The 17,195-nt window shown below is 41.5% G+C and overlaps 1 protein-coding gene across 1 annotated transcript in view; it reads right to left on the bottom strand.

Annotated features, from left to right (window-relative positions):
* Positions 1–12,407, bottom strand: part of QRFPR (pyroglutamylated RFamide peptide receptor) — a 41,687-nt gene extending 29,280 nt beyond the window's left edge. Inside the window, 1 exon segment of the mRNA XM_028102261.2 lies at positions 12,068–12,407. Within this exon segment, the coding sequence (XP_027958062.2) occupies positions 12,068–12,407 (340 nt within the window).
* Between the last annotated feature and the right edge of the window lie 4,788 nt (positions 12,408–17,195).

The raw sequence follows: 17,195 nt of genomic DNA, 5'->3' as shown, positions 1-17,195 counted from the left end.
AATAAGGTGATATATTTCAATACATTCAAAAAATATTTATTGAGAACCTACTATATGGTATTGAGAGCTTTCTGTTCCTGTGCAATTAAGTGCTGGATAAACAAGAGAGATCAAGTCTTTGACCTTATGGAGCTCATATTCTAGTGGAGGAAACAAAAATAGACAGATTGTATCTTCAAAGTCATAAATTCACATGCATTATTTCCTCACCCCTGAAAGAAAATCTAATTTGAAAAGTGTGCTTACCGAATTAGCCAGCTGTTTGTGCATCTTGCAAACACAGTGTGAAGATCTGTATTTTATACCTAATGATTTATTGATAGGTAATATAAAATTTTAACAGGATCTACATCTTGCCCAGAGTGAAGTTTTCTTTCATTAAGTCTTCCTTTAATTTGTTTTAAGCATTAGATCAGTGCCAATTTCCAAGGTTTCATCACCCTGCCTTTTTATAAAAAAGTAGAACTGTCCTCTTAAGGTACATTTCCACTGTCTCTTCCTCAGACCTACTGAGGAAATCACTGCTTGGATCAGGTTTATACTGATACTTAGATTAGATTTTGACCCAATAAAATTCCTCCTTATAAAAATAAACCCTTTATTGTTTATAGATAATGCAGGAAAGGAAAAGTTTTAAAAAGCCAAGCTCAATCTGTAGACTAGCTTGACAGGACTGCTAAACCTGAGTCAATATGGACTTCTGTGAATATGTGTGTGTTAAGATGTAGGCGTCAACAGGCAGGTGCGCAGAGCCACTGAGAGGCCATGGTCAGGAGTCCATTCTCAGGAAGGTTTCTGGGGAAAAGACCAGGACAACTCTTCATTTCAGAAATTTGTCCTCCAGGTCCCAGAAATAGAGTATCTGAGGTCTAACTGGGTAAGCAGCATTGTGCACGAACAGGGCAGAAGCAGGGGATGGAACAACGCATTGCAGAAACAGAAATCATGTCCCATTCCGGTAGAGTTGCTGTGGTGAAAAGCCCGACACAGAAGCACAGTTCTTGCTCACAAATCCGGGCAGCAGCACTTCCTATTTATATGAGCATGAGCAATGTCCTAAATGTGATAGATTAATGGGTGATGGACATTGGGGAGGGTATGTGCTATGGTGAGCGCTGTGAATTGTGTAAGACTGTTGAGTCACAGACCTGTACCTCTGAAACAAATAATACATTACATGTTAAAAAAGAAGATAATAGGAAGGGAAAAATGAAGGGGGGGAATCAGAGGGGGGGACGAACCATGAGAGACTACGGACTCTGAGAAACAAACTGAGGGTTCTAGAGAGGAGGGGGGTGGGGGGATGGGTTAGCCCGGTGATGGGTATTAAAGAGGGCACGTACTGAATGGAGCACTGGGTGTTATTTGCAAACAATGAATCATGGAACACTACATCAAAAACTAATGATGTAATGTATGGTGATTAACATAACATAATAAAAGAAAAAAAATGCAATAAAAATAATGAAACAACTGATCATTCTATGCAGTAAATGCAGATACAGTGGAAAGCATGACTATTCTTAACTACTCTTATGATCTACATGAGGTTCCAGATATCCCAACTGCATGTTTAGAGTTTTGCTGTTTACAATCTAAATATAGCACCAGTATAGGGACGTTTCTAACACTGACAAGTTGACTGTAAAAAAAATCCTTTATAAAAGTGATGAAAATACAAAAAAAAAAAAAAAGCCTCCAATTTCCCCTGTCACTGTCTGTAAGCTCCCCCACACCCCGTCCCCCTCACCCTGGGCAATGTGACTTTGCCAGGTCTCTCAACAAGTGGAGGGACCTCCTTCCCCACTCTTTTGAATCTGGGCTGTGCCATGATTTGCTTTATCACAGAAGTGACATTGGTGCAACTTCCAGTCCTGGGCCTCGAGAGGTTTTGAAGCTTCTGCTCTCTCTCTTGGAACACGGTACTTCCACATAGAGAACTGGGGACTAGGGGCGCCTGGGTGGCTCAGTTGGTTAAGCGACTGCCTTCGGCTCAGGTCATGATCCTGGAATCCCGGGATCGAGTCCCACATCGGGCTTCCTGCTCAGCGGGGAGTCTGCTTCTCCCTCTGACCCTCTTCCCTCTCGTGCTCTCTATCTCTCGTTCTCTCTCTCTCAAATAAATAAATAAAATCTTAAAAAAAAAAAAAGAATTGGGGACTATCCTGCTGAAGAAGAAAACCACATGGGACAGAGATAGCCTGTCCCTGTTGAGGTCATCTAAAATGGTGAGCCTCTATCAGGCCATCAGATGAACCTCGTCTCATGAGGGCCCTCAGGTGAGACTAGCGAAAGAACTGCCCAGAGGAGACAAGCCAAATGGCTGAGCCACTGAATCACAAGCAAAAATAAAAATCAAAAACAAAACCAAAAAACAGTGGTTTCTTTTATTTTTTAATGAATTTTATTTATTTTTAAAGATTTTATTTATTCATTTGACAGAGAGAGAGAGACAGCGAGAGAGGGAACACAAGCAGGGGGAGTGGGAGAGGGAGCCTGATGCAGGGCTCGATCCCAGGACCCTGGGATTATGACCCGAGCCGATGGCAGACACCTAACCATCTGAGCCACCCAGGCACCCCCAAACAGTGGTTTCTTTAATCCACTAAGGTTTGAGAAGTTTGCAGTGCAAGAGATAACTGATATACTAACCCCATTTTTTGTGCCTCTGTTTTCTCCTCTGTGAAATGGGCATGATAATATACTTGTCACATAGTAAGCTCTAGGAGTTTGGCATTCATTTCGATATCATTATTCCCACTTCTCTATGGTGTGGAGTGAGGCTCTGGCAGTCAGAATTGCCCAGATCCCAGCATCTGTGCCAGCATGCTAGGGCAGAAAAGGACAGCAGTCATGGAACTGATGTCACTGTTTCACCCTGACTCTGGTGGCCACGTTGAGGGGCAGTCATGAGCCCTTTTCAGGCCATGAGCTAGACAGCAAGAGTGTTCACAAGGTAACTGGCAGCCTAGGTTCACAATCAAGGGAGGTTCCATGGGGGTGGGATGGGGAAGTCCTGCATTACAAGCCTGAGGCACGAGTCTTGGGGATGGCTCTGTATTAATACTAGTGTGGCAACTGTGTGCCTACCAGTCTGCAGCGTCCTGGGCAGATACACGAGCCTGGCAAGGAACTACTGAATCTATATCAGCCCCAACCAATCTTTTACCACTTCAGCTTCTTTTCAGGATGTATACTTGCTTCTAAGATAAATGAAAGCAAACACTCTTTTCTGAGTACAAGCGGTTAGTTTGAGTTTTCATTGTTTGAGGATAGGAGTATTTTCATGGTAATTATTCAAGACTTTATTAACAAAAATAAGTTATACATGGACAGGGTTTTTATAGTGGTTTTATATAAATGCATATCAGATGTCTTTGGGAATTTAATATTGCAATTACCGTTTTTTAACTCTATCATCCTTATTAGCTATTAATCTATTGTATGCACAATCATGCCTAACATTTTAAATAGTAATACTTTGCAACTGTAAACAACAATCAGCTTCCTTCAATTGACTACCCACTAAGTGCCAGGTGCTTTACACACAGTGTCATTCATTCTCACAGCCGCCCTATAGGGTAGGCATAGCTTTTCCCAAATGTACAGATGGGGAAACCATAGCAAAGAGAAATAAAATAATTGTCCCAGTGCGAAACACGGTGTTTGACAACATGCGAAGAACACTGCAGATATTAAATGCATCTCAATTTTACAAAGATTTTTTTTTTAAATAATATTTTTAAGTATGCATTGAAAGGGACCTTCAAGTTTGTTTCAAGTTTTATAGTGAAGGGTTTTATGGGTTTATGGGAAATGTGTAAATACTGCATACTTCATACTGAAATACAATGGGAAATCATAAAAACTGGATATGCATTAATATTTTTGATAAAACACAGCATGATGTAAATCTTGCATCCTTGTTGTAATTTCTGCTGCTGCATTGACCACTGGGGGGCAACATCAGATATAATTTTATAACTTCTCTCCTTGGTCTCCTAATAGGGGCAAACAATGCAAGGAAATGTAGTTACTAGCTAATTCAATAACTTACTAGTCATAAATTGTGCACAGGATTAGAATATAATAATGTCCACTCTAGAGTACATATTCATTTTCATTGCACCAAACTGTCTATCTCTTTTATTTCTCCCAGGTTATGAGAACACATTATATTTTAAGGAGAATTCCACTAGTCCTTAATAATCTGCAGTGTGTCTGGTACTATAGATGACGTATTTCTCAAAAACACAGCCACAGGAAGAACAAATTTAGTCTTGCCTAGATAGATAAAAACTAAACACTTGAGTACTTCAGAATTAATCATTAGAAATCAATCCTTAATTTTGTTTTTTAAAAAATTTTAAAGATTTTATTTATTTATTTGACAGAGAGAGAGAGAGAGAGAGAGAGAGCGCGCACAAGCAGGGGGCGTGGCAGGCAGAGGGAGAGGGAGAAGCAGGCTCCCCGCTGAGCAGGGAGACAGACGGACGCAGGGCTCCATCCCAGGACCCTGGGATCATGACGGGAGCCGAAGGCAGACGCTTAACCAACTGAGCCACCCAGGCGCCCCAGTCCTTAATTTTAAAATAGGAAATGAAACAACAAAATTATCTGTGGATACACATTTGAGTTGAAATAGGGAGTTCTTTTTTTTTTTTAAGATTTATTTTTTCATTTTAGAGAGAGAGAGACAGAAGGGGAAAGGGCAGAGGGAGAAGGAGAGAAAGTCTCAAGCAAACTTCATGCTGAGTGTGGAGCTGGACATGGGGCTCGATCCCAGAACCTTGAGTTCATGACCTGAGCAGAAACCAAGATTTGGATGCTTAACTGACTGAGCCAGGCACCCCTGAAATAGGGAATTTCAAAGAAAACATGAGCCAATAGCTCCAGGACCATCTTTCAAGCGAACTGACCAAGATAACCCAAGAATGAAACTGCACTGCAGAAGGCAGTGAGGCTGGCACAGACAGGGAGAATGGCAGAGCCCTGGAGTCACTGTAGGACCGAGATCCAGCTGTGCCTAAAGCTAGACCTAATCCTGAGCTTTTCAGTTCCATGAGACAGAATATCCCCCCACCCTTTTCTTTTTCTTTCTTTCTTTTTTTAAATTTATTTATTTGACAGAGAGATAGAGCAAGAAGGCAGAGCGGCAGGCAGAGGGAAAGGGAGAAGCAGACTCTCTGCTGAGCAGGGAGCCCGATGCCGGGCTCGATCCCAGGATGCTGGGATCATGACCTGAGCCAAAGGCAGCCGCTTAACTGACTGAGCCATCCAGGCGCCCCCCCGCCCCCTTTTCTTAAGTTAGTTTAAGATGGGCTTCTCTACTTGCAAACAAAAATCCTAATAAACCAACCACTGGTCAAAGAACATGCTAAGCTATGTTCTAGAAAAGCAAATGAAAGAGGGAATTTTTTTTATGCCTTCTAAGTACACAATGAAATTTTTCAAATTTTCTCATTGCCAAATCCTTTTGTGTCCTTATTTTAACTGTAAAATGTTGTTGCCCTATGTAGAGACTCATACAAATCCTACTGCTGTTACTACCACCTTCCAGCTTCCTGAGAAAACTTAGTGAATTTCTTGACTGTGGCATCTTTTCTTAAAGTGTGCATATAATTGATTCAAGAGAAGATCACCCAGAGGCTAGCCCCATGGCACAATTTTTGATTTGACTTCCAAACTACTGTTGTTGGGCCTTCTCTTGATTTAATTCTTTCATTTTTTTAAACTTCTCTACCTCAGTGAGTCTATTCTTTGACAACAGCTTTCATCATTCCTGTTAAAAGTTTTTTAAAAGCCCCATAATACTGTTGATTTTATATCAGTTTCACCATATTTAATCTCCCCCAGGAACTCTGAGGTTTCTAAAATGTTATAGAAAAGGGAAAATTATTACTGTAAGTGATGTTTTGTAACCACTAATCAAATAATAAAATAGACCCAAAGAAGTTCCAGTCTAATCCCTCTGCTCTGAGCTGGCCCCCCAAATTAAGATCTTTTCACCACATAATAATTCAACAGCTTCTTTAAAAAAAAATTTTTTTTTAATTTATGTATTTGAGGGAGAGAGACAGAGAGACAGAGATTGCACAGGTGGGGGGCGGGGCAGAGGGAGAGGGAGAAGCAGGCTCCCCGCTGAGCAGGGAGCCAGATGAGGATGGGGGGCGGGGCTTGATCCCAGGATCATGAGATCATGACCTGAGCCAAAGGCAGACACTTAACCAACTGAGCAACCCAGGCACCCCAACAACTTCTTTTAATAACCCATTTCACAATTTATCAGGTTGAAATCTCTAAAAACTCACCTAAAATTTTTTTAAGATTTTATTTATTTAGGGAGAGAGAGAGAGAGAGAGAGAGCATGAGACTGGAGGGAGGGGCAGAGGGAGAGGGAGAGAGAATCTTAAAGCAGACCCCATGCTCCACTGGACTCGATCTCACAACCCCGAGATCATGACCTGAGCCAAAATCAAGAGTTGGATACTCAACCAACTAAGTCACTGAGGTGCCCCCCACCTAAATTTTTTGTGTGGTGTACAGTGAGTGTTTTTTTCTCTCTTATCCTCCTTCCCTCCAGTTCTTCCTTCCAGTAAAATCGTTTTTTACAAACATGAAATCTTATGCAAAACCCTATTTATTAAAAAGAGAGAAGGGAGCTGTTTTGATGAAGCCTGGACACCTGCCTGCTCCACACCCACCCACACCAGCCACCAAGGCTCCGGGTAACGCGGACTGAAAACCTTGCTGTGGGGGTGTACTCATTTAAAACTAGTTTTATTCTCCAGATGAGAGAATAATTCTTTCAGTCTTTCATCGTATCTCAGGTATCCCAACATTTTAATCATTTTCGACGTCTTTCTAAACCCACCTTGAAAGACTCCAAAAAACTTCAAGGCTTTAGTAAAGACGTGATTGACTGAGTATCATGGGAGAATTGCCTCAGAGTTCCACGTCGAACTTCATTTTATACAACTTACTTGTGCATCCTCCAAGCACTGTAACTCCAATGGCTATTTTTTCCTTACAATATAGAGCAACTTTGCACGGGGATATGTGGCAGGCGCTGTGCTACGGAAGCACCTTATATCCATTATTTCTTTTCATCTTCACAACAGCCCACGTCTCAGCGATGTCAGCATTTGCATTACATCAGTGGTTCTCAACCTTGGCTACAAATTATAATATTGGGGAACTTTTGAAAATCCAATACCTGGGTACTCAGACCAATTGAATCAGAATCTCCAAGGGTAGGAACCAGGCATCATTTTAAAAACTCCCTGAGTGATTCTATGTGTTGGCAAGCCTGAGGACCACCGCTCTGAGAGGAATTTTCCTATCAGCTGCTGAGAAAATAACTTTTTACATTTTCTTACCCAAGCAAGCAGTCTTCAGATGTAGCAAGTATACACGAAAGTGCACTTCTCCCAGTGAGGCTGCCATTACTTAGGCTATTTTTGGAATTCCTTTTCTGTAATTGCTTTTAGTCAATTTACCAGTCCTTAGAAAATTCTTTTCAGTGCCCACAGCAGGATTGCAGGGAGATGCAGAGAGCTCTGGGTACACCTGGGGAGATCATCCCCCCCGCCCCCCTGGCCCGGGCTGTCACTCTACCCACAACAGGATAAAAGCGGGCAGAGACTGCTGTGGTTCCTGGCAAGAGCTTCAAGGCCTCCCCATCTCAATTCATGAACGCTGAGAGCCATAAAGGAGGCTAGAATGAGAACTGATTTTCTACCTCCTTCTGGGAATTCTTCAGAATTAATCCCCCCATGTTTTAAATTCACATTTACCTCAGTCACCATGAGTCCCATTCTCCTAGACCATCCCTTGCTCCTGGACCGAATCCAAGCTCTAAACATCCCCATTCTGATCCAAGTCTCCTGTTCCCCAACACTTCCCCTGTGCTTTCTCCACAGTGCACTCTGGAACTCTGACAACAAAATCCCCTGCCTTCTCCATTTTTTCTTTGAGTGCCATCTTCCCCATCCTCCTCTAACCAAAACCTGGCAAACCCATAAGGACACAGCTTTCTCTACACCTTTAATATCCCAGTGCACACAGCAGATACCCAGAAAATGGTGACTACAAAGATGACTCAGAGTATTAATGGTAATAGTTTAGACCCTGGGCAGAGAGATAAGGTAGAGTGAGAGAAATTGGATGCTAATAAGATATCTATATGTAAATGCCTGTTCACAGGTTCAGGGGGATTACGGCTTCAGATAATTAGATACTGATTTCAGAATTATCAGCAAAGAAAGGAGAGTCCTGATTGGAGCCTCTATGCAGAAATGGATGATTTCTGCATAGAAGACATTGCATGCTAGGCTTCAGTGGACACACTCAAAAACTAAGAGGAATTACGAGAACCATCAAAGGGCAGAATATAAAGAAAGAGACAGACATAAAGAAAACAAAGTAAGAAGGAAAAGAGAAGCTTATGGAAACCTAGAGAAGGGAGAAAAGTGTTCTAGATCATTGTTGAGAAGCAAAATCTATTGTGTGGAATTTAGTTGAATAAAACAACATATTCAGACAGTGGTAACTAGTTTGGACTGGGGCTGGCACAGAACATTTTTAAAGCCCCCCAGGAGGTTCTCTGTGCAGCCAGGTCTGAGAATCATCACTTATAGTGGTACTTCTCAAATTTGCATGTGCTTATGAATCACCTGGGAATCTTGTCCAAATGCAGGCTTTGACTCAGTAGGTAACGTTGGTCCCTAGCAAGGGAGATAAGTGGACTAAAAAAAGAAGACGAAAACAGTCATTTATAGCCCTACCTTTGTCAGAAATATTTGAAAGGGAGGTTTTGAAGAAAAGTCACAAACTGGAGGTCCATGAATTATTTGTGGCCAAACCCACAGAGAGGTTTTCTTTTACCCAATTGCATCTTATTTTTTTAAATTTGAACTAAATGCCAAGATCATAAAATTCCATTTCTCCAGCTTCTCTGGAGAAAAAAGAAAGGGGGGGGGGAAGTAACAGCAACAACAAAAGATCTGTCAATTCAGGGGACATAGCCCTGCCTGCAGGGATCCTGCCCCCTCTAGGGGTGGTAACTTATATTTCCTCCTTTATCCCTGGAGGAATTTGAGGGGTATTCATATTTTAGGTTTAGCATAACTGATACTTTTTCCTCCCCAGTTGCACTATCCTAACTTTCTGGCTCATTTCCCACCATTCCTCACGTATAAACTATATTCTTGAAATGGCTTACACAGTGTTTTTGGAATTCATCACCTTCTTTCTTTCCTCCAAACTTTGGATTGACCCCTGTTTCTAGAACACACTCCATCCTTCTTTCTCTGTTGGAAACAATCTGAATCATTCTTCAATATGTAGCTCGAAAGGCCCCTCTTTGGAGAAGCCTTCCTGACTTCTGTGCTCCCACAGCAGAGGGGATCCTCTTCTATTAAATCCTATATTTACTCATTTAGGGATATTTCCTATTTTTGGAGGCCCAAAAAGGGATTAGATAAGCTTTATTCCTTTTTTTTTTTTGATTACCAAGGTAGAGTGCTTTGCCTTAAAGAAGACCCTCAATAGCTTTATGAAATAAAAAATTGTGAATTACCTTTGAACTATTAGATTACACTCCCTTGAAAGATCTTTTGTTAATTTGTCAAGGGAGTTTTGTAATTATTATCCTATCTTATAAAGGACAAGTTAATTCTGTTTGCATTATTATCTCCAAAAACTTGGCCAACTCGATCCTCTCCCCTGATCTTCAATTTTGGTGTGACTTAGTTGATTTATAAGAATATTTATTCTATAAATCTAGTCCTGCATAAACATAAGCCACCTAAAATTAAACACTCCTTCATAGAATTAATACCTTACACTTTCATGGAATGATCAATTTTTTCAAAGCACTTTTACTAATACACTTTATCCTCGTTCTAACCTGTAAAATACATACACAATGCATTACCCTTTTTCAGCATTTAGAAGCTAAAGTGAAATGTCCTCCATGAACTAGGAAGCAAGGAAAACAGGAAGTTTAAGAGACACTTTTGCACCACCCACCAAAGTCCTTGGGAAGGAAGATCTACTCTGTAGTCTTCCCAGGTGTGACCTCCCAATTTGCCTCGGGGCTAAACATCTGCCTCATTCCACGTCCAAGCTTCTAGAGTTCCTAATATTTTATCAAAAAACTGAGGCCCAGATGTATTAAATTAACATGTATTAGAGCCAAAGTAGGAACCCAGGTCTTTGGATTCCCAGTATAACATCCCACTTTTCTTAATTATGTTCACCTTAACAAACGGAGCTATCATCATCCAGCAATATGTATATGGTTCATAAATCTGCCTTCACCAACATGTATAAATGAAAACTCCTGTGCCCTTTTCTCAAAAAACTAAGTTTATATGATGATCAAAATTTACCCATTAATTTCATGGGGTTAGTTGCACGGGACAACTTTAAAATGCCCAAGCACAATGATTTCATCAGAGTGCATAAGAAAGGCTATAAGCCATAAGTTGGTTTGCAACTTCGTGCATTTCGTGTCGCTCCCACAGCAATGCTATGTTCTCTAATGGTTAGGGCATTTTTGGAAATATTTAATTTTAGATGAGATGGGAATCAAAGATTTTAGCCTCTTGATCCACTAAAGATAAACCCAATGTAAATTAATGGGAAAAAAGCAACGCCAGGGAAAGAAACTGAAGATCTCAAATTGTTAACGGTAGAATAAAAGAAACTCCCCATGCGATTAAAATGAAGTAGCAAAGGAGTGGGAATGGCAAGGCTTGAAGGCACAATGATGCATTTCTCTCATATTCTCTCTGTATTGGCAATCACTTTCTAAGAATTTTGATGTGGTTTCAAGAATGCACCCATCCATGACAATGGGAGTATAGCCAGTGCTTCATCCCGGAGGCCCACCATGAAACACTGGTGACAATAGAAGGCACTACTGCTTAGGGACTAGAAGATGCTCTACAGCTGTGTGTCTGGAGACTGGATCACCTGGGGAAGTGCAGTGTCGGGCTTTTCTCAACCTCCACATACTGCTCCCAGCTCAATGACTCTGAACTCTGACCTGCTTCTCTGCCATTTCCACTCCCCTTTTAAGGAAGGAGAAGGAATCAAGGTCTCTTTCTTTATCAGTCAGGAATGGGTTATGTTTTCTGTGTTCCTTCTCCCTGCTTGACTCTGTTAATCCAGTCTGAAAAAAATGACTAATTCAAGATTTTTTTCCCCTGCAAATACATGTGTGGGTGTATATATACACACAATAATACATTTGCAGGGGAGATATGTGTGTGTGTGTGTGTGTGTGTGTGTGTGTGTATACACATATATAAAACATATAGTTTTAAGTCCCTATATAAATTGGGTCCTACAAATACCTGTTTAGAAGCCAAAAGAGGCAACTGTGGAGTGAGCTGGAGGTTGGAAGGATAAGCGGATATCAGTGTTTTTATTATCTGAAATATTTTTATCTTACTTTTATTAAAAAAATAGAAAAAATCCTGGTAATTATGGGAAAAGGAGCGAAAATAATCGGTGAGCGGTGCCACTCCCCATCTCACTGCCTTGTACCTTTCCTAGCATTTTCCTGTGTCTTTTTTTTATTATGTTCAGTTAGCCAACATATAGTACATCATTAGTTTTTGATGAAGCGTGCAATGATTCGTTAGTTGCGTATAACACCCAGTGCTCATCTCCACACATGCCCTCCTTAATACCCATCACCGGTTACCCCATCCCCCCACCCCCTCCCTTCTGTAACCCTCAGTATGGTTCCCGGAGTCCAGAGTCTCTCATGGTTTGTCTCCCTTTCCGATTTCTTCCCATTCAGTTTTCCCTCCCTTCCCCTGTGCTCCTCCGGGCAATGCACAGAAACCTAACTGTGTCTTCAAGCGACAAGGAGAAGAAACGTTGGACGGAATCTAGTAGCAAAAAACTTCTCTCCAAGTGAGCGCAGGTGAAGAAGTTCTAAAAAAGAGCTCTGGATTCATTTGGTAGAGAGAGAAATGTAAGGAACAGAGGGACGGGGAGAGTCCCGCGGAAGGCTGGGGGATTAGGGAAGAGGGTGCGGACGCGGACTCACCCCCCAGCCAGGTGTCAGAGATGTTCTGGAGCATGGTGACCGGGATGCAGAAGAAGGCGATGAGCAGGTCGCTGAGCGCCAAGGAGCAGATAAAGATGTTGGTGACGGTGCGCATGGCTTTGCTGCGGGTCTCCACGTAGACCACCGGCGCGTTGCCAAAGAATGCTAGAGCAAAGATGAGCACGCTGGTGAGCACTAAGGCCAGCTTGGCACGCCCCGGCAGCTCCGGGGTGTAGACCAGTGGCCGCAGCCCGTACCGCGCGATGAACTGCTCACGGGTCAGGTTGTGGTCGCGTAGCAGCCGGGAGAACTGCTCCCGGGTGATGTTGAGAGACTGCATGCCGCGCGTGCTCCCGGCGCGCCAGGCACCGTCCGCTACAGCCTGGCCATCCACCGTCCCCCGCGCCGCCCCCTACCCGCGGCGCGGCGGGGCGGGGACTGCGAGGAGACCCGGCGGGCGGCCGCTTCCCACCCTCGGAGACCCGGACAGCCTCCGCTGGGGACTCTGGAGCGCTGGAGGGCTCCCGGCTCCACCCCAGGAGGTTCGGGAGAAGGAAAGCAGCGCGGGATCAAACTCACAATCAAGAGGCGGAAAGCCAAAGCCTGGGAAACTATCCCGTTACCAAAAATGTTCGCAGTTCAAAGAAAGTTCTCTTGCTCTTCTCTAAGGTGAGGGGCTGGGGCGGTCGGGCACGCTGGAGCGTCACTCAAGTGTTCCAGCGCTTCTGGCTGCCCAGGCTTCTGGTGCGCTCACCAAACCCGCTCCAGGAGCCGCGGAGGGTGGGGCTGGAATTCTGCGGCGCGCCGCTCCCCTCCCCCTTCAGTGGCGCACACGCCACCTCCCAGTGCCACAGGGCCAGGGAAACACCACTTTGGCTCCCCACATTCTGCCGCCCAATGCCTTTCTTCTGCCCCAGGTCATGCTTATATGTAAAACCCAGTATGGGGGTTTCCACCGTCTCACGGCTTCTCCTCTGAGGAACTAATGTGCTATCCAAGGCAAAATAGGATTATTTTAATTTTTTTCTGCATTTTCAAAAATAATTACAGCACACAGGAATTGCAAGGATAGTACAGAGAGGTCCCACATCATTCATCTAGTTTCTCCCATTGGTTACATCTTGCTTAATTATGGTTCAATACAAAATCCGGAATTTGACATAGGTACTGTGTTGTGTCTAAAGTCTGTGTCATTTTATCCCATTCCTGTAACCATCACCAAAACCAAGATAGAAAACTATTCTATCACCACAAGGATCTCCCTCCTGCTACCTTTTTGTAGTCCATACCAAGTTCCACCTCCCACCCCGGCCCTGAAGCCCCGACAATTACTAATCTGTTCTGCATCTCTATACATTTGACAAAAGGTTATATAAACAGAATCACACATTATAATACCTTTTGATATTTTTTTCCCACTCAAGCATAATGCTATTCAGATCCACCCAAGTTGTTAGGTATGTCAATACTTGTTCCTTTTTATTGCTGAGGATGTATCACGCTTGTTTAACCATTCATGTTTAGTAGGCATTTGGGTTGTTTCCAGTTTGGGGCTATTACAAATAAAGCTGCTATGAAGAATCATGTACTGGTTTTTGTGTAAACAAACTTTATTTCTTTCTCTGGGAAATGCCAGGAAATTTGATTGTTGAGTCTATGGTTTATATATTTTGATTTTGAAGGAATTACCGAATTACTTTCCAGTGTGGCTGTACCATTTTACATTTTCCACAGCAACATATGGGAGATTCAGTTTCTCCACATCCGTACCAGCATTTGGCATTGTCATTAGTTTTTTAACTGTTCTAATAAGTGTGTAGTGGTATTTCCTTCAGCCTTAATTTTCATTTCCCTAATAGTGATGAACATCTTCTCGTGTGGTTGTTATCCTAGTATTTTCTTCAGTGAAATGTCTATTCATGTATTTTGCCTATTTTCTAATTGAACTCTTTGGCTTATTTGCTATTAGTTTTGAGGGTTCTTTTTATACTCTAGATACCAATCTTGTGTCAAATAAGTGGTTTGCAAATATTTTCTTCTAGTCTGTTTCTTGTTGTTTATTCTTTTAACAGGGGCTCTCACAAATCAAAGTTTTTAATTTTTTTTAAAGATTTTATTTATTTATTTGACAGAGAGAGACACAGTGAGAGAGGGAACACAAACAGGGGGAGTGGGAGAGGGAGAAGCAGGCTTCCTGCTGAGCAGGGATCCTGATGCAGAGCTCCATCCCAGGACCCTGGGATCATGACCTGAGCCGAAGGCAGATGCTTAACAACTGAGCCACCCAGGAGCCCAAAGTTTTTAATTTTTAATCAGTCCTATTTATCAGTTTTTCCTTTATTGATTATACTTTTGATTTCCAGTCTAATAACTCTTCATCAAATCCTATGTCCCCCAAATTTTCTTCTATGTCTTTTTCTAAAAATTTTATAATTTTACATTTTTCATCTTGGGCTTTCTGTTCTGTCCCATGTGTTGATCTATGTGTATAACTGCTACGGTACCACACAGTCTTGAATTCTGTAGTTACGTAAGTCTTGAAATCAGGTAGAGTGATTTCTCCCACCATATTCCTCTTTTTCAAAATTATTTTAGATATCCTAAGGCCTGTGGCTTTTCATATAAATTTTACAGTAAGTTTGTTTATGTCCAAAACAAAAACCTTGCTAGGATTTTGATAAAAATCGATATCTTTACTCTGTTGAGTCTTCCAATCTGTGAATAAAGTATGTCTCACCATATAACTAGGCCTTCTTTGATTTCTCTCATAATCATTTTTCAGTTTTCAGCATATAAGTCCTGTATATGTTTGTTAGATTTGTACTTAAGTTTATCTCTTTTAAGCATTTGTACACAGTATCGTATTTCTAATTTTCAGTTCCATGTATTCTTTACTATAGAAATGTGATTTATTTGTATGTAGATCTCAAAACTTATCATGTTGCTGAATTCACTTATTAGTTTTAGGAGATTTTGTTGTAAATTTCTTGAGATTGTCTACATAGACAACCATAGTATTTGCGTGGAAGGGCAGTTTTATTTCTTCCTTTCTGATTTGTATGACTCATATTTCCTTTTCCTGCCTTATTGCAATGGCTGGAGCTTCCAGTACTATGTTAAATGGCAGTGATGAGAATGGGCATCTTTTCCTTATCCTCAGTCTCAGAGGGGGAAACATTCAGTCTTTCATTACTAAGAGTGGTGTATAGCTATAGATGTTCTTTATCAATTCGAGGATATTCCCCTCTATTCTTAATTTGTTGAGTGCCTTTATCATAAGTGACGTTGAATTTTGTCAAATGCTTTTTCTGCACCAATTAATACGATCATGTGTTGTTTTATTTCATCTTGTTAATGTGGATCTCATTGATTGACTTTTGAATATTGAACCATCTTGAATATCTGAAATAAACCCTTTTTAGTCATGGTATATAGTTGATTTTACATATTGTTGAATTCTACTATTTTTTAAAGAATTTTCATGTCTCTCCTCATGAGTGATACTGGTCTATAAGTTTCTCTTTTTGTGCTATCTTTGTCGGGTTTTGATATTATAAAATAACAGAAAATATATATCTCTCTCTGCCTCCAGTTCCTGGCACAGAGCTCCTGAAATTCTTGTAATTTCCTAAGTGATAAGAGCACTGGGAGCATCTTTTGTTCTAATATTTGGTCTTTGAGTCTAGTTCCTGACACAGAGCTTTTATTTTATTTTTTTTAATTTAAATTCAATTAGCCAACATATAGAACATCATTAGTTTCAGATGTAGAGTTCAGTAATTCATCAGTTGCATATAACACCCAGTGCTCATCACATCACGTGCTCTCCTTTAATACCTGTCACCCAGTTACCCCATCCCCCCACCCACCTCCCCTCCAGCAACCCTCAATTTCTTTCTTATAGTTAAGAGTCTCTCATGGTTTTTCTCCCTCCTTGATTTCTTCCATTCTTTTTATCCCTCCCTTCCCATATGATCTTCTGGGCTGTTTCTTATATTCCTTATATGAGTGAAACCATATGATAATTGTCTTTCTCTGATTACTTATTTCACTCAGCATGATATCCTCCAGTTCCATCCATGTCAATGTAAATGGTAAGGTTTCATCTTTTCTGATGGCTGAGTAATATTCCATTTTATATGTATACACCACAACTTCTTCTTTTTTTTTTTTAAAGATTTTATTTATTTGACAGAGAGACACAGTGAGAGAGGGAACACAAGCAGGGGAGTGGGAGAGGGAGAAGCAGGCTCCCCGGTGAGCAGGGAGCCCGATGCAGGGCTCGATCCCAGGACCCTGGGATCATGACCTGAGCCGAAGGCAGACGCTTAATGACTGAGCCACCCAGGCACCCTTACACCACAACTTCTTTATCCATTCATCCATCAATGGACTTCTAGGCTCTCTGCATACTTTGGCTATTGTGGACATTACTACTATAAACATTGGGGTGCAGGTGCCCCTTCGAATCACTACATTTGTATCTTTAGGGTAAATACCTAGTAGTGCAATTGCTGAGTCATAGGGTAGTTCTCTTGAGGAAACTCCATGCTGTTCTCCAGAGTGGCTATACCAGCTTGCAGTCCCACCAACAGCGTAAGAGGGTTCCCTTTTATCCACATCCTGGCCCACATTTGTTATTTCCTGACTTGTTAATTTCAGCCATTCTGACTCGTGTGAGGTGGTATCTCATTGTGGTTTTAATTTGTATTTCCCTGATGCTGAGTGATGTTGGTGCATTTTTTCATGTGTCTATTGGCCATTTGTATGTCTTCCTGGAGAAATGTCTTTTCATGTCTTCTGCCCATTTCTTGACTGGATTTTTTGTTTTTTGGATGTTGAATTTGAGAAGTTCTTTAAAGATCTTGGATATCAGCCTTTTATCTGATATGTCATTTGCAAATATCTTCTCCCATTCTGTAGGTTGCCTTTTAGTTTTGTTGACTGTTTCCTTTGCTGTGCAAAAGCTTTTTACCTTGATGAAGTCCCAATAGTTCATTTTTGAACACAGGGAAGGCAAATAGGTGGAGTAAATGAATGAGAATTCAAGCTGCATCTCTGCAATTTATTGGACAAGTCACTTTTCATCACTGACCTTCCATTCTTTCTGAACCCACCGATGGTAATG

This window comes from Eumetopias jubatus, unplaced genomic scaffold (assembly GCF_037043125.1).
Source record: "Eumetopias jubatus isolate StellerSeaLion01/CBP00866 unplaced genomic scaffold, mEumJub1_p1.0 scaffold_2, whole genome shotgun sequence".
NCBI lineage: Eukaryota > Metazoa > Chordata > Mammalia > Carnivora > Otariidae > Eumetopias > Eumetopias jubatus.
The sequence above is the reverse complement of the archived record's forward strand: the minus strand, read 5'-3'. Positions and strand labels throughout refer to the sequence as shown.